The 26,364-nt window shown below is 36.5% G+C and overlaps 1 protein-coding gene across 5 annotated transcripts in view; it reads right to left on the bottom strand.

The window, feature by feature from the left end:
- Positions 1–26,364, bottom strand: part of LOC117403285 (regulator of G-protein signaling 7) — a 181,761-nt gene that overhangs the window by 6,141 nt on the left and 149,256 nt on the right. For 2 of the 5 annotated variants that reach the window (XM_059023814.1, XM_034921411.2), the window contains exons 10-18: positions 16,120–16,194; positions 15,461–15,559; positions 11,897–11,958; positions 10,070–10,180; positions 9,383–9,508; positions 8,239–8,425; positions 7,741–7,830; positions 6,325–6,363; positions 4,783–4,819 (exon numbers count right to left, since the gene is read on the bottom strand). In XM_059023814.1, the coding sequence (XP_058879797.1) occupies positions 4,799–4,819; positions 6,325–6,363; positions 7,741–7,830; positions 8,239–8,425; positions 9,383–9,508; positions 10,070–10,180; positions 11,897–11,958; positions 15,461–15,559; positions 16,120–16,194 (810 nt within the window). In that variant the 3' untranslated portion in view covers positions 4,783–4,798. Of the gene's footprint in view, positions 1–4,782; positions 4,851–6,324; positions 6,364–7,740; positions 7,831–8,238; positions 8,426–9,382; positions 9,509–10,069; positions 10,181–11,896; positions 11,959–15,460; positions 15,560–16,119; positions 16,195–26,364 lie in introns of all 5 variants that reach the window. The other 3 variants (XM_034005321.3, XM_034005323.3, XM_059023815.1) reach the window with 3 other exon arrangements.

Below are 26,364 nucleotides of genomic sequence, written 5' to 3'. Positions count from 1 at the left end.
AAGGCATGCTGATCCAGACCACAAGACAATATCTGGTCGAAGGTTAGTGGTGGCAATCTCAGGTGGAAAAATAAGCCGTTGACCAACATCTGCCAGCATTTTCCAGTCTCTAGCAGCTTCCAGTTGTCCTGGGCGAGGATTGGTTTTAACACCTTTTTTTGGTGGTTGCTCTCTTGGATGGAGGAATGTTGTCTTTTGTGTGTAATGTTTTGATGGAACAGGAGGCAACTTATTGGTCATGTTACACTTGTCTTCCAATGCTTAGGCCAAACATCGCAGCACCTGGTCATGGCGCCAAGTAAACCACCCTTGGCTAAGAGCCACCTTACATCCTGTCAAAATGTGCCTTAATGTTGCAGGTGATGAACACAAAGGACATGAGGGATCCTCTCCTACCCAGAGGTTTAGGTTATGTGGTGATGGGAGAACATCATATATTGACCTGATGAGGAAACTGATCCTGCTCTGTTCCATTGACTCTACTAATGTCATTTCCAGTCGGACCCTGGCGCACTTAAACTCCTCGGATAGAGCAGAGACTGGTAGTTGCAGTATTCCTTTATCATAAAGTCCCACTCTGCTGAGGCAGCGTGGAACTCCCAACCATTTCCTGATGTATGAACTGATTAAAGCTTCCAGCTTCTCTACTGTTATCAAAGAAACCTCGTACACAGTCAGTGGCCACAGCAGCCTTGACAGCAGACCAAACTGAAAGCACCAGAGTTTTAGTTTGCCTGGTAAAGCGCTGCTGTCTATGCTCTTCAACCCTTCCACTGCTTGTTGTCTAACTTCTCCCACATGAACTGTGTCCTTTAGATCCCTGTCGTACCACCTCCCAAGACTTTTCACTGGCTTCTCAGACACTGTTGGTATTGCCTCACCATTAATGTAGAACATTTTATCTACTACTTTACCTTTAATTATAGAGATGCTCCTTGATTTAGTGGGCTTGAATTGCATTTGTGCCTATTCAATGTTATTGGTTAATTTGCCCAATAACCGATTAGTGCAGGCTACTGTTGTAGTCATGGTTGTCATGTCATCAATGTCTGCTAAGAAATAAATAATAAATAAATAATAATAATAATAAATCAATGTATGCTAGAATTGGTGGTAGTTCCAGAAGCCAAGCGCTCTCTTCCTACTACCCATTTTGATGCCCTAATGATTACTTCCATTGCCATGGTAAAAGCAAGTGGAGAAATATTGCATCCTGCCATTATTCCAAATTCTAGGCATTGCCATGTAGTGCTGAATTCTGAAGTTGAAAAACTAAATTGCAAATCTCCAAAGTAGGCTTTCACTAAAGTTGTTATTGTCATCGGTACACTGAAAAAAATCAAAAGCTGCCCAAAGAAGTTCATGTGGCACTGAACTATATACATTAGCCAAATCCAGGAATGTCACATGGAGCTCCTTCCTCTCCTTTTTAGCTGATTGAATGTGTTGCCAGATCATATTGATGTGTTCTAAGTATCCTGGGAAACCTGGAATGCCCGCTTTTGGTACTGAAGCGTCAATGAAACAGTTCTTTATAGGTAAGTTGACAATCTTTTAGCAATAATGCTGAAGAAAATCTTGCCTTCTACGTTTAAGAGGGAAATAGGGCGAAACTGACTGATGCTTGTAGAATCTTTTTCTTTAGGTATAAAGACCACCTGCTCAGTGCCATGCTCTTGGTACAACCTGTTTTTCCCATGCCACTTTCATCAATTTCCACAGGATTCGTAGAACTTCTGAAGCACTCTTGTACACTCTGTAAGGAACTCCATTAGGCCTTGGAGAGGATGAAGCCCTTGCTTTTTTCACAGCTTGCTCTACTTCTTTCCACTTAGGTGCACAGTCCTCCATTTGGTATTCTGGTGGATTGACAGGTGGGATGTCTGAAAGAATTGACATAGGCTCCTGCCTTTTTGAATCTGTATGTGTTTCCTCCAAATCAAACTTAGATGCGTTTAGTGCGCCATTTTTCTCACTGGTGAATAACTTCTTTACAAATTTGAACAGGTCTTTACAAAAGTTTTTGTAGTGTTTCCGTAGGCTACTCAAATAGCGACGTCATATTTACTTAAACAAATCTTGATCAAAACTTTGTGACTGTGCGTAATGTAGCTTTTGAGACCAGAAACATATCTTCTTGTTTTTGTGCTGTGGTCTAGAAAGCTACCATATACCATTGATTACTTTTGTGCAACGCTGATTCTGTTAAAACGCATTCAGTAACAATTGGATCTAAACCCTACTCTATGGGATTGATCATTCTAAGCTGCTGTGTATTTAAGCTTTTGGCTCATTCTTATCTCTAGCACAGCGAAAGCTACATACTGTACTTGAAACATATTAAATACACACATTTCACTTAATGCAACAATACATCAAAGTTTAGTAGGCTCTTGGGTCTCTATTCACAAAGCTTTATCTCATGAGTTATTTAAAGAACATTTTGTCAAAGTCTTTAAATGAATAAAATCAAGGTTGACATTCCTGAAACTGTTTTTAATAACTTTACTTTTATTAATGAAATCACTAATAGTCAAGAACAGTTTTAGGAATATCACACTTGATTTTATTTATTAAAACAGACTGAGAATACATTCTTTAAACAACTCATGATTTTAAGCTTTGTGAATAGAGCCCTTGTTGGTTTATTTGTTCATTTGTTCTAAAACCCTGCACTTAGATTTAGACAAGACTAGAGATCTATAAGTATGCTAGATTCAACAACAAATCAATGAGATTATCTTGTTACAAATCAGTGGTTTATTAGGCAAGAAAAACATTTAGCTTTAATGAAAACCATAAACAGCACCTTATTAGTTAAAACCCCATTACTAAAGATTTATTTCAAGTGAATACATTTAAAGCACCAATTCCTTATGTTTTAGTTCCCTACGTCTACTCTCCTTATAGACTTAAACCCATGTGACTATCAATCAGCATGGTGCCAAGACTAATTATTTATCATGAATATATTGTTAAGAATTTCTGAAACTGAAGATTCAATGCTGTCAAAAACTCTCCAAATGCTACAGGCTTTTAAATCCCATGTTTGTATTTTTTTGTTGTTGATTATATCTAGGGCTTCTGATTTTTGGTTTTAACCAATAAAACACCCCCAATACAAAAAAAAGAAATCGGTGGATAGCCAATAAACACCGGAAAACACCGGAAAAACTGAAAATTGTTAATCTATTCACGTTGACTTTACCCTTTTCACATTTAAAGAAATAAAACCTACTACAAAAATAATAATAAATACATTTCCCTTTGCTGCTGGGCAATGTCCCGCCTTCCTGACTTGTATCTATCAGTGATTAATTCTGAATACTTTAAACCCACCCCAACTATTGAGTGACAGCACATTCCTACATTTCTATTGGAGACTCTGCTTGTGAGATTTAAAACGAGATTACAATCAGGATGGAGGCTTGTTAGCGGGATTTAAAGCTGTATTACAGTTAAGACACTCAGGATTTAAAAGAGAATTGAGGTGAAATGTACAAAAATGCGTACACACAAAAACCCCAGAAGAATGTGCCCATGACCATAGGGATTTCGTTGTGGAAGACATCAAAAGAAAGAAGGTACAACTTAAGTGTGCAAGTACTGTCGAGTTACTAAACATATTTTTTGACACACACACACACAAAAAAGCTCAGCATTTTGGAAAGTAACCGAAAACATTAATTTCATTCAGTATATCAAAAACGAAAGCCCCCCCAAAAAAAACAGATTACATAAAACATATAAAAAATAAGGACCGAAAAATACAATTAATAAAACCCGAAAAACAGAAGCCCTAATTATATCAATAATTGTATGCAATGTGCATGAGTAAAGATTTTAAAGAACAATGTTTAATTTTTAATTTTACAGGTAGCATACATTTATCGCAGTACTGAAAAAAACGTAATCACTACTTTTACTATTTTATTGATATAATTTCTATATATTTTTAAAACATAATGTATTCATTTTTTACTTAAATGCGCAACATCCACATTGTTGAATGGAAAATAAACCCATAAATGAGGGGCCTTGTTTCAGCTACATGGTGTATTCCATAATACCAACCTATCCAGTCCCCACTGGTAATCAAACATAAGGTTATGTTGCACAACAAAAAAGCACATCATTTCGTATTTATATTCCATCATTGTAGAAGTCAACACTTGTAGCTGCATTTCTTATCACAGCAAAAGCCACGATCGCCACACAGAGGCATAGTACTGCACGACTTAGCAGACAAGGCAAACAAACTCAAAACACCATCCAATGTCTATCTACCTCTTTCACAACAGGTTAGTGCTTGCCCTCAGTGTTGGCGTACAGTTTTTATGGCATGGAAATATAGGGATGTTTCTGCCCTATAAAAATAAATGTGTTGAATGCTTTTAGTTTGAATGCACAAATCAGGAATCATCATGACAAATGTAAAATAATAATAATAATAATAATAATAATAATATATACAGGTTGGGGCTGAAAGGACACACCATAGGCAATTGCTTGTGACAAGCACCCTTCTAAATCCATACTTCGTGATGGCTGGGTCCTAAAACACAGCTGCACATGTTGATATGGTGGCCATGTGTGCCAGGAAGTGAAAGTCCAGCAGCCAAAATATTCCCACCACCCATCACTTCCATTCCAGCCCCATACTGCACATATACAATAATGTATATTTTGTAAAAATGAATCCCAACATGACGATGCCACAAAAGATAATCATGGTGGACACGCAGAAGAAAGCCACTATTCAGCTTGTAGTATTATCTTTACCTGGAAGCAAAATCCTTCAAAATAAGTTCTTACTTTTCTGTGAACAAGAAGAAAGCAAACAAAGTGGTCTTAGAGGGAAGAAGGAAGAGTTAATTTAGTGTATTTACTCATCAAAGCAATATGTCAAGCAGATCAAACAAACAACATAATAAAGAAAAAGAATTTCAGAGAATGGTCAGACAATAAGAGAAGGGGGTTCAACAATGTAATAATGTTGTAGACTTTGGGGGGTAGTTGGGTTATCCACCTTTTGAAGGAACAAAATATTTACACCTGCTATATTTACACATGCTAGTCAATTTACCAATTTGTTGACCTACTTAATTGACTTGAATCAAATTGAATATGAAACATATATATCATACCACCTTGTTGTAGGGATAAAGTCTGGCATACCACTAGACTTGCTCATGAAAATATTTTACATATATTTGAAATGTGCACACCACTCTTCAAAAAAAATATTTCATTTGTATTCTACAATTGTATAGTTTTCAGTAAATCTGAAAATGGTCTTGGAGGCAGGGGGGCATTCTCCACAGCACAAGAAGGAGGGGAAGAGGGTTGTATTAACCTTAATTGAGCACCCACCCCTTGACACACTCCTTTAAGAAAACAAATAAATAAAAAGATATGTTGCCTGGGAGTAAGTTAGTGGTGCTTCAACCACATCCTGTCCCAAAAGTTACTTTTAATGCATGATTTCAAGCAACATGATGCTTTGTGGAATATAAACAGCCAGTGGTACAGTAAGTGAATGAACACATTGTATTAAACTGTAGTTTAACCAATCCAAGTTGTAGAACTACCTAGCCAGTAACAAATGTGTGTGTGAATGGCAGCAGTGTGGAGTAGTGGTTAGGGCTCTGGACTCTTGACCGGAGGGTCGTGGGTTCAATCCCCAGTGGGGGACACTGCTGTTGTACCCTTGAGCAAGGTACTTTACCTAGATTGCTCCAGTAAAAACCCAACTGTATAAAAGGGTAATTGTATGTAAAAATAATGTGATATCTGTATAATGTAAAATAATGTATAATGTGATACCTTGTAACAATTGTAAGTCGCCCTGGATAAGGGCGTCTGCTAAGAAATAAATAATAATAATAAATAATAATGGAGGAATGCAATCAATTGCCTATCCCAATTGATATTAAGAAGAGGGAGGTTTTTTTTTTTTTTTTTTTTAACTGCAGTGGGGGGTTTTGTGACGTCACTGGTTTCAAGCAGATTTTAATAGAACAAGTCCAAAGAAAACAGCCATGTTGTTTAAATAGTTTGAAATGCATGCTTTAGACAGCACTGAGAAATACCAGACATGTTCTGGATAAATAAAAAGTTATTCCGCTAGTTAAGCTAAAAGCAAAAACTGAACACAGACATTCAATGAGGGGAGCAACAGGGGAGAAGGGGGCAGGATTGGAGGTTTTGGGATGGAACCTGTAAGAGCAAATGTATTTCTTTTTTTGTGTGAGTGTGTGTGCGATGGCTGCACTAGACTGTTATCATATTTTGCAGCTAGCCAAGCCAAGCATGGTAACTTACCACATTGCGAGTAAATTTTTCAAATGAGGTTCTACGGTCCTGAGTGTTTTCCAACATAAATGAAAATAAAAGAAAAAAGAAAAGAAAAAGAAAGAAAAAAGAAAGAAAAAAGTACACAGCTGAAAGGAAGGAGTGATGAAAATGAGCCGCAGCCAAAGCAGTGTAAAACTTAGGAACCAATAGTTGACATAGAAGCCACGAAATAATGTATCTGGATACATCAGTTAAGCAAATGAGCATTAACTTCAAATATCTTGGCTTTTTCAACAAAATAAAAATAATAAATGAATAAGAATTTAAATAAATGAATACATTCTAGATCAAATCATAAGCATGTAATAGAAAAATGGAAATATTAGCTACATTTACACATGGCAAATTTAAATAACATCTGTTTTTGATCAATAATTGTACAAAATAAATCAATTTGCTATATACCACTGTGACACCTTCCGGTAAACTTATTTTAAAAAAAGATTCTTTAACACTGCATTGCTGTAAACGTAGCTAATAAAATTAACATAAGTAAGAAAATGTGTGTAGTTTAGTACAGTATGGCTTATTCAAAAGTACTTCTGGAAATACCTGCTGCAATAATTATTCACACATTTCTGTTTTTAGATTTGACAAATAACTTTGTTTTACTTGAAAACTAAAATAAAGTGAACAGAATTCAACACATTAGACATAAAAAAGGGTTTACCGACTCAAAAAGCAATTTGGTCAGAGACAGTACTATACTCATTGATATCAGCCCACTGAAACATTTTGGATTACCGTCTCATTCATAGGGGCCAGTGCATAGGAAGCTACCAGCATGCGGTTATGAATGATTCACACAGACATGAAAACACTTGTCAAGGAACAGGTATGACTTGAGGGTGCATCGAGGGTTCTCGGTCAACCGCCTCCCTTGTTAGTATACAACCTTGACTCTGGCTCATATCTTATAGAAGACTGTTACCTCCATGTACTGTAAATTATCACTTCATTAGTCAGCATATACTTTAGCAATGCACAGTATATTTTATAGATGCTGGGCTTTATTCCCATAGCTTTGTCTTATCTGCTTTAAGGAATAAAGAAAGAAAGCAATAACAATCTGGGACAGTTTCATGAATATCAAACGTTGTGAAGAGGGTGAACTAATGAAGTTTTTTCTATATTGGAATTACACTCATAATATTCAGTTGACAATAATAACCAATAGCAAAATGAATTACATTAAGAGTGTGTATACTATGCGTAAATGTAGCTAATTGTATAGATTTACAATGAAGGAAACTAATAAAGATGGCATGTTCATACGAGATAATCTAATCCTGTTACCTACCATCTATCCAGCAGTTGCACAAAGGAAGGAGTGACTGATTTTAAAAACAATTGCATTCTTTTTTAACAGCTTCCAGTATATACCTTTTTCTTGGCCTGTAGCAGTTCCTGGTAGGCACCGGAGCGTATGAAACGAGCATAGGAATCACTTTTCATCAGCTTGTAAATGTGCTCCTGAAAATAGTCATAATAAGCTGTTATGGAAACATAAATAGTAGTACTGTGGTTTCTTAGAGCAAGTTTTATACTAAACCTATTGTTCACACTTTTTACATGTTGTTTTAGTGGTTTTCAAATGTGAAGTGAACCTCTTTAATTATTTATTTAAACATTGAAACCTGTGTAAACTGTGTTTTTTTTATTTTTTTATTTTTTACTTATGATTAAATCTCTTCATCCTTACTGAAAATTAACTGACAACTAGACCTTGAAGCTAAATAAAAGATAAAACTTTTTGTTTCATTAAAATCAGTATCACAATCGAAAGCATTATGACTTCATACCATACAGTATGTGTTTTTTTGTCTACCCACCTAATATGATAATAGGATTTTGGTAAGCAATGCATCATACAGTACTTACCTGAGCATCCTCAAAAGTGTATCTACCAGGGTCTTTCACGTTTTGCGTTGTTTTGCCGTAACTTTTTGAGTCTACATTGATGGCACTGGGAGCCCCAGGAGCCAGAAATTCCAGCCATATCTCCTGGACTCGAGTCGGTACCTCACGAATGGGCCTTTTTTTCAACTCTTGGACTGCTAACCAGAACCTTAAATCAGAAACAGCACTTACTCTGAATGCAATGACATGATTATATTAGATTATCTACACTTCAGCATATATAGAGTATACTCCATCTTCACCTTCAATCAACACTTTATCTTATAGGATATGACTTTTGTTCCTGAAAATTAAGAGCGTTCACCCTAGTGCCGTGGATGAATTGCTGTAAACTATGTGGTCAGTTTGAAACCCCTGCCCTGGCTAATTTATTTATTTGGCTTTTTATGATAGTGACAATCTTGTGATCGACAGACATGGAAAGTTGTCTATAGGAACCTGAATGTTTAGCCAGGAGGGGGAGCTGGGGTGCTGCTGAGCAGAGAGACAGTATGGAAAAAAAATGCAATGCTGACATGCATTCAATTATAGTAAGACTAATTAAAAAGTGATTCCCCTGTGGTAGTCATTCAGTTCAAAACCAGTTATTTTCACAAAACTAAGACATTATTAGTTTAATAAACTTTAAACATAAATTATATAGCTGTCATAGTTCAAGAATAATCTGGTGTCATGCAAATTAACTTTACCTAAACACAAGGACATGTTAGAATTACAATCAGAATTAAGTGACTATATACAGTATATCAAGTCAGCCTTGCCATACAAAAAGTTAATACAAATGATTCACATAAATATTTAATTTTATATTTTCTTGTGGAATCCCTTTTCAAAACAGACTTGAGCTTTTAATTAACAAGCAAAAAGAAGAAGAAAAAAAACTAAATGTTTTACTCGATTTGTTCAAAAGGTAAAAAAAAAAAAATCCTTTCAAATTAGAAAATAACCATCATTACTGTACTTAAACAAATAAAAATACCTGATGTGTTTGTCTCTAGTTTTGTATGTTTTTTTTCTCAATTGAAAAAAAGTGACTTGATTTCCATTTTGAAGTTAAAAAAAAAGCTTAGAAAATGCTCCCTTTTTTTACATGATAAAGTATTACCTCAGATTTTCTGAGCTGAACTCAGACTCCAGAAACTTGAGAAACTGCTCTCGCCCCACTTGATCTTTTAAAACTTCATTAATACCAAAGGCCCATCGCTTCACCCTCTGCTGGCCAGGCTCTTTGCTGTAAGCACATGTCATGTATTATATTATATTATAATAAGACGATCAAAGCATTGGTAAACGATTGTTCCAAGACACTACACAAACAAAGCTTGTATAACAAATGCACATATTTGTGGTCTAAGTTAAACAGCAATGCACAATTCTGTAAGTCATAAATCAAAGGCTGGAGTTGCAAAATGTTTTTGATATTTTTAAATTGATATTTTATTTATGTTAATTAAAGGAAACGTGTCTGGCTTCTTAAAAGGGCTACATAACTATGGAAAGTTTGATACAACATTTTCTGATAATCATTTTTGTCATGGAATGTTAATCTTTTCTACTCCTGTGTTGGCCTTGAGGGACTGTAAAACATCTCCAGCTCGTCGGCTAGACACTTTAGGTAACCAATTGAAAATAGACTTCAATCATTAATTATAAAAATACAGTATACATATACAGAATGAAAAAGCATACACAAGTTCAGCATATCCTTACCCCTCAGGCAACATAAACATATATATGTTTTATGTTACTATTATTGTGTGAGAAAACTGACATACTAATTATTGTTACTAACCTCGCTTCTAACTCCCAGATGGAGGTATCATCTGAAATCCAGGGATTTGAAGGGTCAGGAGGTGTGAGAAATGGGTCATATTCAATGTACTGTTCTGTGTAGCCTAATAAACTGCAATGGAAAGATGTACACAAACATAGTATGTTGTAATACTGTATGGGTAAAAAACAAAACAAAGATAACTACAGCTGTGAACTGTTTGATTTCAGTTTAAAGATCACTAAGATTACACAGCATTTGGTTTCCATGTTTTTAACATGACGTCACCGACAGGGGTCAGAATTCAAAATGGCAGTGCATGACACAACACTGTGAAGCAACAAAGTGGGGAAAGAATTACAGTAAGTGTTGTGTGATGCAGGTGTGCCTGACTCTTGTGCATAGTGGTTAAACTGCTTACCTGTGGTGGGTAAGGTTTTTCAGTTTGCTGCTGCTACTAACACTATATTGAGGACACTACAGCTAGAATAATCATGAACATACCAGTGTTGCCCTAAAACGATCAACCATCAAGCATGAGAATACGATTTGTAGACAAACATCCATTCAAATTAATGCAGTGACTGAGAGGGACACATAGAAATATAAATAGTGGAAATCAATGTGTCCCTCGATTGCTTATCTCCGAATACAGATGGAAATGAAATGGTGCTGATGCAAATCACTTTTAAAATCAGAACAAGTGGAAGTGTGAATAGCAAGTCCTTAATGGTGCTGAAGGTACATGTGATGTGGGAAGCTGCCCTTCTGGAACTCAGCTGAGACCACCAGAGCTCATTTAACACAGGTTTCCACACACCAAAACTGTAAAATGGCAATTATATTTCAGGCAGTACCAGCCTGAGCTGGATCTATCTGGTGATTCAGACAATTAAAAAAAAAAAAAAGCTTAATATCCTGCTGCCAATCAACACAAGACTCCAGAATACATCCTCTCACATTTAACAAAACTGCAAGAGGTTGTGACCCTCATATTTCCTATTAAATTGCTTTTTACAATTTATGCTTTGGACTTTTGTTGCTTTGTTTATTTTAACTATTTGAACAACTAACTGACTGTGTTCAAAATGCCAGGTACCAGTAATTAGTTTGAATAATTGCATGCAAAATAGGGAATTAAAAGTCAGAAGCATTTAACAGACCTGCAATTGTAATATGAAAATATGATGACATAGTGTAACCCTGAGAATGAAACATTTATTTTAGTTGCCACACAATATCTATCTACATGTTTTGTATCATTATAGAGCTATATGTATTAACACTTAGACAAAAAGCAATATCTCGCTAGCTAAACTACACAAAATGATGCATACATTATTGTGACACTGTGAGCTGTTGGCTTTATCTGCTTCTGTATAATACAGATCATTTTTTCAAACAAAAAGGCCTTCTCAAAGCTACAGTTAGAGACAGCAGAGAAAAAAACTCAATAGCAGAGCAACAGAAAATAGCAAGTGGAAAAAAAGAACATAAAAATGTGCTTTGAAACTATAGCTGTATAAAAGCACAGAACTGTAAATTGGACTCATATACTGTAGACCCCATAACATAGATTAACAGATGGACAGTTTTAAATGTCAACTAAGATTAATCCCAACAGTGTTCCGTTGATTTAATCTGCTGATAAATTAAGGTATGTTAACTGAGTTTGTCAAATTCATATTTTTTATCAGTTTTAAAAATAAACCCGAAATTTGAATTTGGCAGGTATGTGTCAGCAAAATAATTGTTTGTTTCTTTTTTAACCGATAAATAGTACCTTAAATTATAAATCAAAGCATCATATTTATATATTGAGTAAAAAAAGAAACTATAAAAACTTACCTTTCTGCAACTTTAGACATTTTTAATCTATGCCTATCTAATTGAACTTGCCAGAACTTTATCTGCAATGAATAGTACAAACAAACAATGCATTAGTATCAATATGTTCTCGTAATTTAAAGTAGGCTGTAGTTAGCACGTAGCTGTGTTTAATTGATTTGTTGTTAAAATGGCTGCTCAATGATGTAGTGTGTTGAGACCATGGGTAAATAGTCTCAAATATAAGTAAACAGCTTAAAATATAAATTATTCTTAGTTTTGAAAAGAGGTCCAAGATGCAGTACAGAAGAGTATGTTTGAAAGTTCTAGGGTAACAGTATTACTGTTTTATGACCTTGTTATAACCAGTGGCCGTATTCACAAAACTGACTAAGACCAAAAAAAGGGCTTAAAAGCGTACCTGTAGTAGTAGTAATGAATATATAATCATTTCAAAAGAAAACATGTTAAATGAACCCTCTGACCCAATTTCAGCCTCTCTTTGAGCAGCATATCATAAAAAAAAGGATTAAAATTGAATTCATTGGTGCTCTCTTTGTGGGACGTCACACTTAGTATTCTATAGGTGCAGCTCACATTTAATTATTCACCACAGCATTTAACGTAATAATAATAATAATCAAAAAAACGTAATAATAATCAAATAGATGGGTACTTTTTGAACAACTGAAGTCGGACAACCGCAGTTTAGGGATGGCAGGCAGTGACAGCGACTCAGATGAGAATAGCAAGGGTAAGTCTGCAAAATTACTAAGTAGAGAAAATCAAGTTAATAAATCTCCAGACACTTGGTGCACTTGTGGAAAGTGTGTTTTGTAGAAATGTATGTGTTGTCGGGTGCATGAAATGCTTAGGCTAGTGACGATTTAACAGCGGCAGAATTAAAATTCATAACTAACAATGCTGAACTAGACACCTATATCGTCCACAAACCAGAGGACGGGGGAACTATCAAATCAGTAAATGTGCTGATAATGTTGTAACAATAAAGTCCTAATTGCATAACATACTGTTTCCCGAATGTAATAATTTATTTTCCACTATTTAGACATTCTAGGCTCATGGCTTACCGGATCTTTACTCGGCACATCCACTGTGGCCAGTATCTGAGAAGGCATGTAAGACCTACCTTCTTGCTGTGTCGAGTACATACACAGAAAGTGTCCCGCAGCACAGGAACACAAAAAGTAGTCTACTCCAAGTCAGATAAAATATTATTAATCAGTGACAGCCCTAATGCTTACATGACTACATTTTCCATATACATTTTTTTAAGTGTTCCTCATTGTTTAAAAAATAAAAACTGTAACGACCACTGTCTAAGGGCATACAAATAAATTATTTAATAAATGATTTATTTATTTTTCTTGAACGTGACAAGAAGCTGAGGAACAGAAACAGAAATAAACCCTGGGAGTTGTATTGTACTAGCCTTGATCATACACTGATAAGAGTTCATTTTGGTTTTCTTGCAGAACTGCATGAAGCGATGAAGCTTTTTTTAAAATTTTTGTATTATTTCAACAATGTTTTGATAATTGAAAGGATAATTTATTTAAACTGAACTTATGTATTTACATAGTTTTTGTTTAATTGTAAATTTATCATTGCTTTGAACAGTAAAATACATTCACAAGAATGGCAAAATGAATGGTCATGTATGTAATAGTATGAGTAGGCTATGTCCTGTTCCTAAATAATGTTTTTTTTGTTTGTTTTTTTTCGATGATCACCCATTGTTCATTGGAAGGCTTAGACACACAAAATAAGTTTTTCGTCTTGTTTTTTCGTTTATTGTTTGTGTATCCGAAAGCTTTACAGTCTGAAATGATTCACTCTGCAGTCTTTCACTGGCCTGGCTGTCAACGACCTGACGTCATGGTGGCGCCGGAAAGGGTCCAATATGGCGGCGCCCTGCTTTTCAACTTGACCCAGAAAACTAACAAAAAAAAAAAGTAAATAACGGCGAAACGCTTGACTTTTTCCCAAAATCGGCACAGCGAGGTGTATTTGTTATGTATGCAGAGCATTTAGAGAGCCTTGTTATTTTTGAGTATAGGTACCCTTTAAGTCTGTTTTGCAGACTATGTTATAACCGAGTTTTAAGTCTGATTCACAAAGCGATTTTCTGGGGGTCTTAACTCAGACCGTGTTTCTGTCCTCACGTGACATACCTTCACTATCTACCACTCATGAGAATGCTGCTCGCTGTCTGAGGGAAAATTGTCAGTTTGGCTCCTTCAATGGGATTATGAGGTAAGAAATATAATCGTATCAGAAAATATACTGTAAATATATACAATGTCAAACTAATATATTGTAAAATAGGATTTAATATTTTCTATTAATAACACATTGTTATAATTACATTTTAAGAGTATAAATAGTGATATGTTGAATTATTTCACAGTGATTAGGCTATATCATAAATTATATATATATATATATATATATCACATGTAATTGCAGTGAAAAAAATATATTAATGGAAGCATTTTTAACAAAAATAGTATATCAATGGATTGATATTAATGATCATGAACACATTTTAGTATTTCCAGTTCTTTGAGCATTTTTTATTTTCTAAGGAGCTGTCAGCTGCTTTGAACCGTTGAAAATTATAAGAATATTATTTATGTTTTTAACATCAAACTGATACCTTTTACAGTACTTATCCCTGCAAATTAAAAAAAAAAAAAAACGACTGACAGAAAAAGGACGCCAAATTTCACAGAGCAAGAAGAAAAAACAAAAATACGTCCTCCATAACAAATTCAGCGAGACTGTAACAAAATCGGAAGAAAAACGAAGCGTGGACAGAAATATGTAAAAAAAAAAAAAAAAAAAAATGAAACCGTGAAAAGGTACGTAGACGAGCTGCGGAAAAAAATGAAAAATGTTGTGAGTCAGGCCAAGAACAAAAGCGAGCCAATATATATATATATATTTTACCTGCAAAAAAGGTGGAATTGCATTGCTTCTGTTGGGAGAAAGGTATGTATTTAAAAGATTAGCATTTCAATGCAAAACGGTATCGACCTCTCAGTTCAGTCTCGGTAAAAACTTCCAAAGGGTTTTTTCCCTGTCTACAAAAACACGCATAGGGCAATTTTCCACATCTGGGTGATCTTCAAATAAATCGTACAGTATCACTTGTCAAGCCATGTTAGTTAAAAATAGCTGTGGTCAATAACAAATTAGGACTTAAGCCTCCTCCAGGGTAGTCTTAAAGTTAAGACCATACATAAGACCAAAATTCATTAAGACTCGTTCGTTAATAAGACTTAATTCCAAAATGACGATTTATGACCAGTCTTAGACTTAAGTCACCATTGTGAATACAGCCCCAGGTCCTTAATCATTCAATTGAACAGTCCAGAGCCTTATTCCAGCCAGACCATTTATTCTAGCCAGGTTCAATCAATTAATTAACGTTGTGGCTGGAAGAAAATGAACCAAGTATCCCTGGTTTAGATCATTATACATCCCTTGTGTGGACGAAAGGACCTACTTATGTCAATTCCATTCAATACAGTGAATCACAAGTACAGAATAATCTTCTACCTTGTCTTGCAACTCTTCTGCAGTTGGCTGCTTGGCTTCAGGAGCTGGCGTGTGGGTAGGACTATGACTTCGTATATCATTCTGTAATCCGTATACAGACTATAATGCAAGCAGAACACATAACATTGGTATATACTGTAGTGTTTACATCCATAAATGTAAAGACTAAATTAAAAGGTAATTAGAGGGAAAACTGTAATTAAAATAAATAATAAAAAAAAAAAAGGTAGACATATTTTTTGCCAAATTCCTTTCATAAATGTTGTACTGACAAAGAAATGTATGCAAGGTGATTGTATGATTAACGTATGGTGTATTCACGGGAGCGAGCGGAGCAAACAATCCGTGCTCAGGAGTGGTTCAGATCATTTGAAGCTCCATGTGAACGCTTCCTAATCGACCACAGCTCGTTTAAAATGATTGAACCCAAGATTGGAAATACAGGTAGTCTCGGCTTGCTTCATTTTCTGGCGTGTGAAAAAGATACAAAAGATACAGTTGCCTTATGGGCAGTCATGCAGCGTGTTCCTTGACATTAGGTAGTTGCTGTGACGTATCTTTTGTTGTAAGCAGGTAAATATCACATTCTGAGAATTTTTTCATTTGTTTCTATTATTGTAATGATTAGTGCACATAAAGGGGGATCACCATGCACTTACCTTTCTGGTTTTATGAGGATTTTTCATTCTTGAAGATTTCTTTATGTCAACTTCAGTAGTGTTTACACAACCAGGCTAAAAATAAATAAATACATAAATGTAATGAATGAATGAATGGTATTCTAATGGTAATAATAATAATAATAATTATACATTATTATTATTATTATTATTATTATTATTATTATTATTATTATTATTATTATTAGTACTCATAGACGTAGTAGTAATAGTCTTAGTAGTATTGTATCCTAATAATGTACTTTTTATGACAAACTCTGTGGAATTACAGTGGACTTAAGAACATTGGGCAAAGCATGGAACCAAGCCAAGATCATTTCACAGGGCAGTCTGATTGCTCCTCACAATCAAACGCTGTGCTTTGTACAGTCAGCAAAACCGGACTCTGTGGTTGATTTACATGAAACGATCATCTAAGCTTGTTTATGGGGTCTACAATATGTCATGGCAGATAGGGTCTCTGATGGGAATGCAAGTTTATACAAACAGACAACCCATCAATCATGTTGCCTCTGATTGTCATACAAAGCCATACAGGCAAAAACAAAACAAAAACACATCTTTATGCAGGGTATCATCTTTGTCAGACTTCCATTTGGATTGTGAAGAGTCCATTGGATGCAGACTCAGTGTTCCGCATGACGAGTGAGAGTTAAAAGCATGCTATGTGCTACATTACACATCAGTCAGTGAGAGAAAAATCTCCATCCAGACAGTTTATAGGTCTAAGTCATTTCTCAACTTAGTACTGTAGGTCTTCCTTAGTACTGTTAGAATCTTAAGATTAACCAGGCATGATGGATAAGGTCTGAAGCTTTAAACAGCTTATTTTGATTAAAGTCAGAATGCATTATTAAAGTGTATTTATTCAGTCTTAGAGTGCCTTCATAAATACAAAACAACATTTTAAATTAAGGAACATTTTATGTTATATTTAAATAAATTCCTTGCAATATTTTTTGCTTTTTGGAAATTGCATTTTGTAATTTGTTTTTATTAAGATAGCTTAAATTTGCATATATCCAAGGTTAACTAGCCGTTACATTGGTATGTGACTTAAACTATAATAAATTAATTAAAGTATAGCCGGTTAAATATAAATATTTTTTTATTATTTGAATTTTTTTTTATATCTTAAACAATGCTATTCTGTAAATGTTTAGCTGGGCCTGAAATATTCTCCCATCTGTGAAAAACAATAGACTATCAATGTTACTTGGCATTTAAATCTCATTAAAAGGTGTCAACACCCTTCGAGCCACCTGCCCGGAGATAAACTGTGACATAGAGTAACACATTCATTCAACTTCACAACTCAAAAAATTCTTAAACGAAGAGCATGTGGTGGCACTGAAATTAGGTGTCCTTATAAGAGCTTTGGGGGGTGTTCCTTAATAACCAAACATCTGCTCTGGGAATCTTTAAAATGTCTCAGGGGAGATGGCTCAAACTGTTATATTCTAAGCTACTGTATAGAGAGCTTTCATTCATGCCTATTTAAGATGATGAGGCTAATAGGATCAAATGGTGGATCAATCTTTGGATACCAGACAGACTGAGAGCTCTGCTTAGGACATCTTTGGCAGGCTTCCATTAAGATTCCCAAGTGCTCCTGGGCTAATTAAGTGATAATTAAGTACTGTTTTGGGACCAGCATTTTGTTACCCGAGCCAGAACAGTAGAAGAGCATGATTAGAGGTCATAAGGTACAATAACAAGAATAAGGAAGATTTTCATCCGTAGTCCTGAGTTTCGAGTTATTATTTATATTATTATTATTATTATTATTATTTTAACTCTGTAAGTCACCAATAAATGCAAATAACACATGATTCCATGATTTGGTCAAGCATATTAATTCAGCAGTCCCTTGTGCATGCATATTCAATAATCCAGTATATGATCTTAAGTCCTGAAGGAATCTGCACCCTATGAAAACACATTCGGATGACATGAGAGAGAGCAACTCAGACAGACCCGATCATACATACTGAGGAAGAGAAAGATTTGAGGTGTGCTAAAGTGTGCTATAGATGAGTATCCAAATCGCTTGGTATATATGCATTTAGCTCAAAATACTGACATCTGTAACACAGCAGGCATAGTAATTTATGTTTTTATTACCACTATCGCTTAAGAGTAATAATTATTTAAGCTTGTTCCAAAAGTACCAACAGAACAAACCACTGCAAAAAGGTCAATGTCCTGGAATGACCCAGTCAAAGCCCAGACCTCAATCTAATTGAGAATATGTGGAAAGAGTTGAAAATTGATGTTCACCAAAGGTCCCCATCCAATTTGACGGAGTTTGAGCAATTTTGCAAAGAAGAATGGGCAAAAATTGCAGTGTCCAGATGTGCAAAGCTGGTAGAGACTTATCCAAATAGGCTTATGGCTGTAATTGCTGCCAAAGGTGCCTCTACCAAATATTGACTCAAGGTGGTGAATACTTATGCAATCAGTTATTTCCTGTTTTGTATTTGTAATTAATTTAGAACAATTTGTAGATTTTATTTTTCACTTTGACATTATGGACTTTTTTTGTGTTAATCAGTGGCAAAAACTCCTAATTAAATCCATTTTGATTCCATGTTGTAACACAATAAAATGTGGAAAAGTCCAAGAGGGGGTGAATACTTTTGAGAGCCACTGCTACGATGTTTGGCCTTAGCATTGGAAGACAAGCGTAACATGACCAATAAGTTGCCACCTGTTCCATCAAAACATTACACACAAAAGACAACATTCCTCCGCCCAGGAGAGCAACCACCAAGAAAAGGTGTTAAAACCAATCCTCGCCCAGGACAACTGGAAGCTGCTAGAGACTGGAATATGCTGGCAGATGTTGGTCAACGGCTTATTTTTCCACCTGAGATTGCCACCACTAACCTTCGACCAGATATTGTCTTGTGGTCTGGATCAGCACGCCTTGTTCACCTGGTAGAGTTAACAGTGCCATGGGAGGATGCTGTAGAGGAGGCGTATGAGAGGAAGAAACTGCGGTATGCTCAACTAGCCACTGAAGCGGAACAGCGAGGATGGAGAGTTCGGGTTTACCCAGTGGAAGTGGGTTGTCGAGGATTTGTGGCACACTCTACAACCCGGTTTCTCAGAGACGTCGGATTCAGTGGCCAAGAGTTGCGTCGCACAGTGAAGAACTTATCTGAAGCAGCAGAGAGGAGCAGCAACTGGCTGTGGTTGGGACGAAAAGATTCTGGCTGGGGACAGGTAAGTAAGCTGGGCTGAGTTGAGTGGGGGACGGAGGGGGGTGATGCTGGGACGCCAGAATCACCGTCGAGCCCTCTTGAGGTGTCGTGGGCTAGTCGACGAAACACTGAGGATGCAAGGTGCCCACTTGAAAACCCCAGAGATGTACCCTACTTAGCTCAATCCAGACGGTTGTCATGCTGATGCGCGGGGGAGGCCGCACTTTGGTTGATCCCCGGAGCCAGCATCGCAGCCGTTGTGTGTGCTGATGCGCCAGGGAGGCAAAATAAGCTGATCCCTGGAGCCAGCATTACACTTCAGCCATTAACACCAGACAGAAGGATATCTACATCATCATATGGAAGGAAACGTAAATGGATGGAGACGCATATGGATCACATTAGTTTACTGTAAAGCTACGTCTTAGTTGGTGCTTATCTTGGCGAGAGCTGAGTTCAAATCAGCATGAAGTTTTAACATCTACTCTCGTGTAATGGAAATCATCACACACACATACACACACACACACTGATGCACAATGAAAACGCAACAGTCTAAGTTTTACATCAATAGCTCATTGGGTAATGTTATTTACATTTTAAATAGTGAGGTTTGTTGATTGTTTGAATAGTATTGTTCCTTGGGATAACAAAATACTGAGCTCAAGTCATGTGAGAAATAACCCGCGCATCAGCAGAATGGCTGTAGCTCGACGTCTGCATGAAAATTATTTGCATGCTCGGAGGCCGTTCAGGGGTAACATGTTGACAGCTGAGAGAAAAAAATCATTGTCTTCTGTGGGCCAGAGAACACTTGAGGTGGTGGCAGAGAGAGTGGTGGAGTGTTTTATTCACAGATTAATGCTGTTTTGCCCTTGTCAGACATGATGGAAGACAACGTGTGTAGAGACGTCGTGTTGAGCGTTATGATGACTGTTGCATTGTTTAAGTCAACTGGTGGGGCGGTGGAAGTGTGATGATGTGGGGAGGAATCTCCCTTAACACAAGAATGCCTTTGGTGCAGATTGAGGGCAACCTTACTGCTCAGCGACACATTGATTGTAAGCCAATCCGGAAGTATCGATTTTCCAACTGGTCAATGCAAGACCACACAGTGCCGTGGTCAGTTTTTTCTCCTGACCCGTCCAATAGAACATCTGTGGGACCAAATCGCCAGTGCCATCCACAGGAGACAACCGCGACCAGCAAACCTTTGCCAGCTGGCTGCAGCTGCACAGGAAGAGCGGCGGAACATCCCACAGCATCCAGAGGCTGATCAGGTCTGTGCGTCAACGCTGCCAGGACTGTGTTAATGCTCAGGGAGGTCATACCCGATACTAATCCAATTATTTCTATTTTAACCCGGCTCACCGCTGCCACCCCAATGCTAACTCGGGAGAGACGAAGATGGACAGACACATCCACTGAAACGTGTGCCGTCAGTTGTCCGCTTCTTTTCACCTTGCAGGCCCGCCATGCAGCCACCTCAGAGCTACAACTCGGAAGACCACACAACTCTGGGCAACTTACAGGCAGGCTTGCAGGTGCCCAGCCAGTCTACCGCCCCCTGGGAACTCCTGTCCATGGTCTGCAGTGTTATAGCCTGGACTCGAACCGGCGATCTCCATGCTATAGGCGCATCCTGCACTTTATCATGATTCTTTGATCTGTATTTTTGTATACATTTTCTGTGATTTTGTTCAATATCTATGTTTAAAATATTTGATTAAATCCATTAGACCTGAGTGTTGCATTTGTGTGCATCAGTGTATATATATATATATATATATATATATATATATATATATATATATATATATATATTGTAACATAGCAGGGAGGGAGTTAAAATCCTCCCTGCGTAAGACATGTGCACGGGTACATTTTTGTTAGTTTAATTGTTTTGCTGTATTGTTTAAATTAATTTGTTAATTGTTTTATTGTTTAATTATCCCCTGCACCTGGGTGGTAATTGTAAATTAGGACCAGGTGCAGGGTATAAAAGAGAGACAGTTAGTTTGCTCAGGGCTGCTTAGGAGAAGGAGGCAGAAGGTGTGCTCTGCTTGCAAGCAGTCACGAAAAGGACAAAGAAGTAAGTTTAAAGAACAGAGTGTTTTGGTGTTTAGCAGGTAAACAGCTTAGCCGTCCTGCTGTTTAGTTGAGGTTCCTGCGGGTTCAGTTAGTGCTCATTAGAGCTAGGTGTTTATTTTGTCTTTTGTTTATTTTGTTTATTAAAAATATAGCGCGTCAGCGCATGAAAAATCCATTCTTGCGTCCTGGGTCTATTCTTAAAGGGGCAAAGAACTGTGAGTGGTGCAGTTTTATCACATATGGTGGCAGCGAGAGTGGACGCCCCTAAAGACCCAGAAATTTAAAATAAACATGGATTTTAAAGATTTGATTGACAAGATCAATTGCAACACCGCTGCTCAGAAAGAGCAAACAGAGATGGAGAATGGAGTTAGGGCTGTCGGAGCCGGAGCCCACAGAGCTAGACCTGCTGCTCCACAAATGGGAGGTGGTGCCACCGCTCCCAGAGCCCAGAGGGGAGGAGCCGCCGCTCCCAGAGCCCAGAGGGGAGGAGCCGCCGCTCCCAGAGCCCAGAGGTAACGGCTGGTAAACGGCTTAGCCGTCCTGCTGTTTAGTTGAGGTTCCTGCGGGTTCAGTTAGTGCTCAGTAGAGCTAGGTATTTATTTTGTGTTTTGTTTATTTTGTTTATTAAAAATATAGCGCGTCAGCGCATGAAAAATCCATTCTTGCATCCTGGGTCTATTCTTAAAGGGGCAAAGAACTGTGAGTGGTGCGATTCTTGTTACAATATATATAAGTTTGAGAAAAAGGAAAACTGCTGTGTACTAAAATGATCAATAAGAAAAAAGAAAAAAAAGACAAAAGGATATTTCAGGTACTTAAAAATGGTAGAATAATTGTTTACAACTCAATTATCAGGATGTTTTGGACTACAAGTCCTTCATCGGCTGAATACAAAAAAAACAACAGTGCTTTAAGAAGTTGATAAAAAACTAATTTCATTTAGAACTGTTTAAAAGTAAACCTCATTCCTAAAGGCTTCAGAATGAATTTCCATCCAAGCGACAACCATAGAGGATATTACAGGCAAGTGCAATCTACTTTATTTAAATGTAGTAAAAGTATCATGAGGCATACTATCAAAAATTATCAATAAAAAATACAAAAACTTGACCATGATATGATAACTTCCAAGACAAGCTTAAAAGATATGTTAAATAATAATGATTTATACTACCAAGCTTGTCGCCTTATTCACAATTTAAATGCAGATATCTATGATTTAATGAAAATAAATAAAGCAAAAAAATGGATTAAGCTCAAGGAAGACTATAAGACATTAAAGACTACCAATTAATGATCAAAATATAATACAGCAAAGACCACATAAAACTGTTGTTACAATCCCAGAAAATTTGGCACTTACTACTGCTGAACACTCTGTTTTATCCAAAGGTCTCACATTTGTACCTATAAAGAAATCCACTGACACATTTGCAGTCATCAATGACACACAGCATTTCTTTCGCCGCATGCGTTTACATGCCCATTTTCATGCAGACCCAGATACAAATGAATTAGGTGCTTCACAATCCTCCAACACAGCTTCTGATTCCTTAGATATTTTTCATCAATACAAACAAAAGCACTCTACTTGGACACCAGCCTCCGGAGCTTTTCAAGCCTTAGATTTTTTTATTGATAAATGTGAACGAGAAATAAGTCAAGTTAATTTTCAACAACACACTAATCGTATAAACTTGACAACAGATGAATATCATGCCTTACAAAATATACAGAAACGTAATGACATCATAATAAAACCTGCTAACAAAGGAGGAACTGTAGTAGTTTGGAAAAAAGGATCTATATATTGAAGAAGCATCTAAACAACTTTCTGACACTAACTTCTACATGAAAGTCCCAAATGATCTTACCCAGCTGTTACAAACTACACAGTCACATCTATGATCCATTCTGCCATCCAGAATAACTTATTACCAAAATCTGCGTCTAATCTTATTGTTGAAAACCCTCTATGTAGCCGTTTTTATTTACTTCCTAAAATTCATATGCCTACCAACCCAGGGCGTCCTATTGTATCAGCATGTTCCTGCCCAACTGAAATAATTTCAAAGTTCCTTGATGATGTCTTCAGACACATTGTGGAATCTCTACCTTCATACGTTAAAGACTCTAACCATTCTTTGCAAATAGATAATTTGTCTTTAAATGGTAACAGTGAAAATATAACTCTCTTCTCAATGGATGTCAAAAGCCTCTACACAGTTATCCCCAACAGTGACGGTTTACAAGCACTAAAATACTTCCTTGATAAACGGACAGTAAAAGAACCTGCAACCGATATTCTTTTGCAACTAGCCCAACTTGTCCTTTCTTTGAATTGTTTCTCCTTTAATGGAGACTTTTATAAACAAGTTAGAGGTGTCAGTATGGGATGGATTGAAAATAAAGTTTTTCAACAGTACAAGGCACATACACCAATTTTATATCTTAGATACATTGATGACATATTTGGCATCTCAGACAACACTAATGAAGATTTAATGGATTTCACACATTTGATTGACCAGTCTCATCCAGCTCTAAAGTATACATGGAACATTTCTAAACAAATTTCTTTCTTAGACATTACCATCACGGTTTCAAATTGTACCATCAATACTACAATTTTCTACAAAGAAACAGACTCTCATTCATATCTAAGATATGACTCCTCACATCCCAAAGCTTGTCACAACTCCATTCCATATTCCCAATTACTAAGACCGAGACGCATTTGCAGTGATGATAGTGATTTTTTGAATAAAACAAATGACATGTGTGCATTTTTTAGAAACTGTGGTTTTCCAGACACTATACTTAGAGAAGCTCAGTTAAGAGTATCCACAATAAACAGAAAGGATGACTTGTACAAAACCAAAACACAGAATACCAACAATCGTATTCCCCTCGTTCTTACTTATCATCCTATAACCAAAAAAGTACAACACATCATACAAAGAAATTTTAGCATCCTTCAAGATGATCCTTCTACAGCTCCTATTTTCAATAACCCTCCTCTAATGTCATACAGAAGAGACAAAAATCTAAGAGAGCATCTGGTCCACAGTAACATTCGACCCAATCTGGACAGTCTTAAGGGTATGTTTCCATGCAGTAGGTCACGCTGTGCTACTTGTAAATACATTCACAGCAACACAGTAGTTAAGGGAACAAAATCCTCATTTACGATCCATGATACTTTTACTTGCATTAGTAAAGGAATAGTATATTGCATTGGCTGCATCAAATGTAACAAGCTATATATTGGTGAAACAAAATGACGCTTGGCTGATCGCTTCGTGGAACATCTGAGAAGTATACGAATTAACACCTCTACCTTTCCTGTCGCCAGACATTTGAACAGAAATGACCACACTATAGAAGACATCACAATGTGTGGGATGGTTCAATGCTATGGAACTAATGCTGTCAGGAAACAAAAGGAATGTGAACGTATTTTCAAACTAGGCACTTTGGAGCCATTTGGAATGAACATTCTATTCTGAGGTCATCATCATCATCATCATCAACATCATCAACATTCTGGAATTTTGTTTAAAAGACTACTTGTTTGCTTATTTATCAACTTCCTAAAGCACAGTTTTTTTTTTTTTTCAGCCGATGAAGGACTTGTAGTCCTGATATATATATATATATATATATATATATATATATATATATAGTAACACAGCAGGGAGGGGGTTAATATCCTCCCTGCATAAAACATGTGCGTATGCACATTTTGTTTTATTGTTTTGTTAATTGTTTATTGTTTAATTATCACCCGCACCTGGTAACTATTGTAAATTAATTATTATTATTATTATTTATTTCTTAGCAGACGCCCTTATCCAGGGTGACTTACAATCGTAAGCAAATACATTAATGCCAGGTGTAGGGTATTTAAGACGTGCAGCCTGTCTGTACGCGGCTGCTGAGTAGAAGGAGGCAGATAGTGTGCTCTGTCTCTGAGCAGTCGTACCAAAATTAAGTGCTGTGTGAAACCTGTGTGTTTTTCGTGTGACAGGTTAAACGGCTTAGCCATCCTGCGAGTGAGTCAGGGATTTACCTGTGTAGTGTGTGCTCCAAAACGGAGCTAGGTGTTTATTTCTGTTTGTGTTTTATTTTGTTCGTGTATTAAAAAATAGCGCGTAAGCGCTTAAACTCCATTTCTTGTGTCCTGGGTCTGCTTTGAAAGGGGCAAACGAACGACCGTGAGTTCCAGCCGGGTTACAATACATACATATATATATATATATATATATATATATATATATATATATATATATATATAAATAATGTATTGTATAATTATCCAACATATTAGCTCCAAAAAAGAATCAGAAAACATCACTAGAGTTATTATCCACTAGAGGTCAGCATTTACTGATTTGAACTGTAAAGGCTGATGCTTTTAAGCCACATAGTGGATCGATCTGTTGAAATGTGTCAGTGTTCCTGCCCTATGCAGCACTCATGATGAAACTATTCTAACAATAAATAGAAAAAAGCTATAATGTCAATGAATTGTCCTTTCAACTAGGCAATTAATCTTACTGAGACTTAATATGCCACATGATGTCTGTCTGTGGATGATTTATAGCTGTCTGAAACCTGTTATCACTGACTGCAGTCGATACCAATAGCCTGCGGCTTAGGAACTTGGTACACATCAAGATGAACTGCATAACAAAAGTTTTTTATAAATGTAAATCTTAATGCAGACACACTATTATGTGTTTACATGTGTATTCAAGATGCAATCTGACTACGTCTGCTAGGAGCAGGTGACATAATGTTAATGGTTATTTATAGCAAGGATTGCATGTTCGATATGGTTTCAACTAATGACATTAAGTTTAGGTAACTGCATAGAATGACTGTCTGGAGATTACTGCATTTCCTTTGCTTGGTATCTACT

The sequence above is a fragment of the Acipenser ruthenus genome, chromosome 5 (assembly GCF_902713425.1).
Source record: "Acipenser ruthenus chromosome 5, fAciRut3.2 maternal haplotype, whole genome shotgun sequence".
Lineage (NCBI taxonomy): Eukaryota > Metazoa > Chordata > Actinopteri > Acipenseriformes > Acipenseridae > Acipenser > Acipenser ruthenus.
This window is presented reverse-complemented; position numbering and strand designations above follow the sequence as displayed.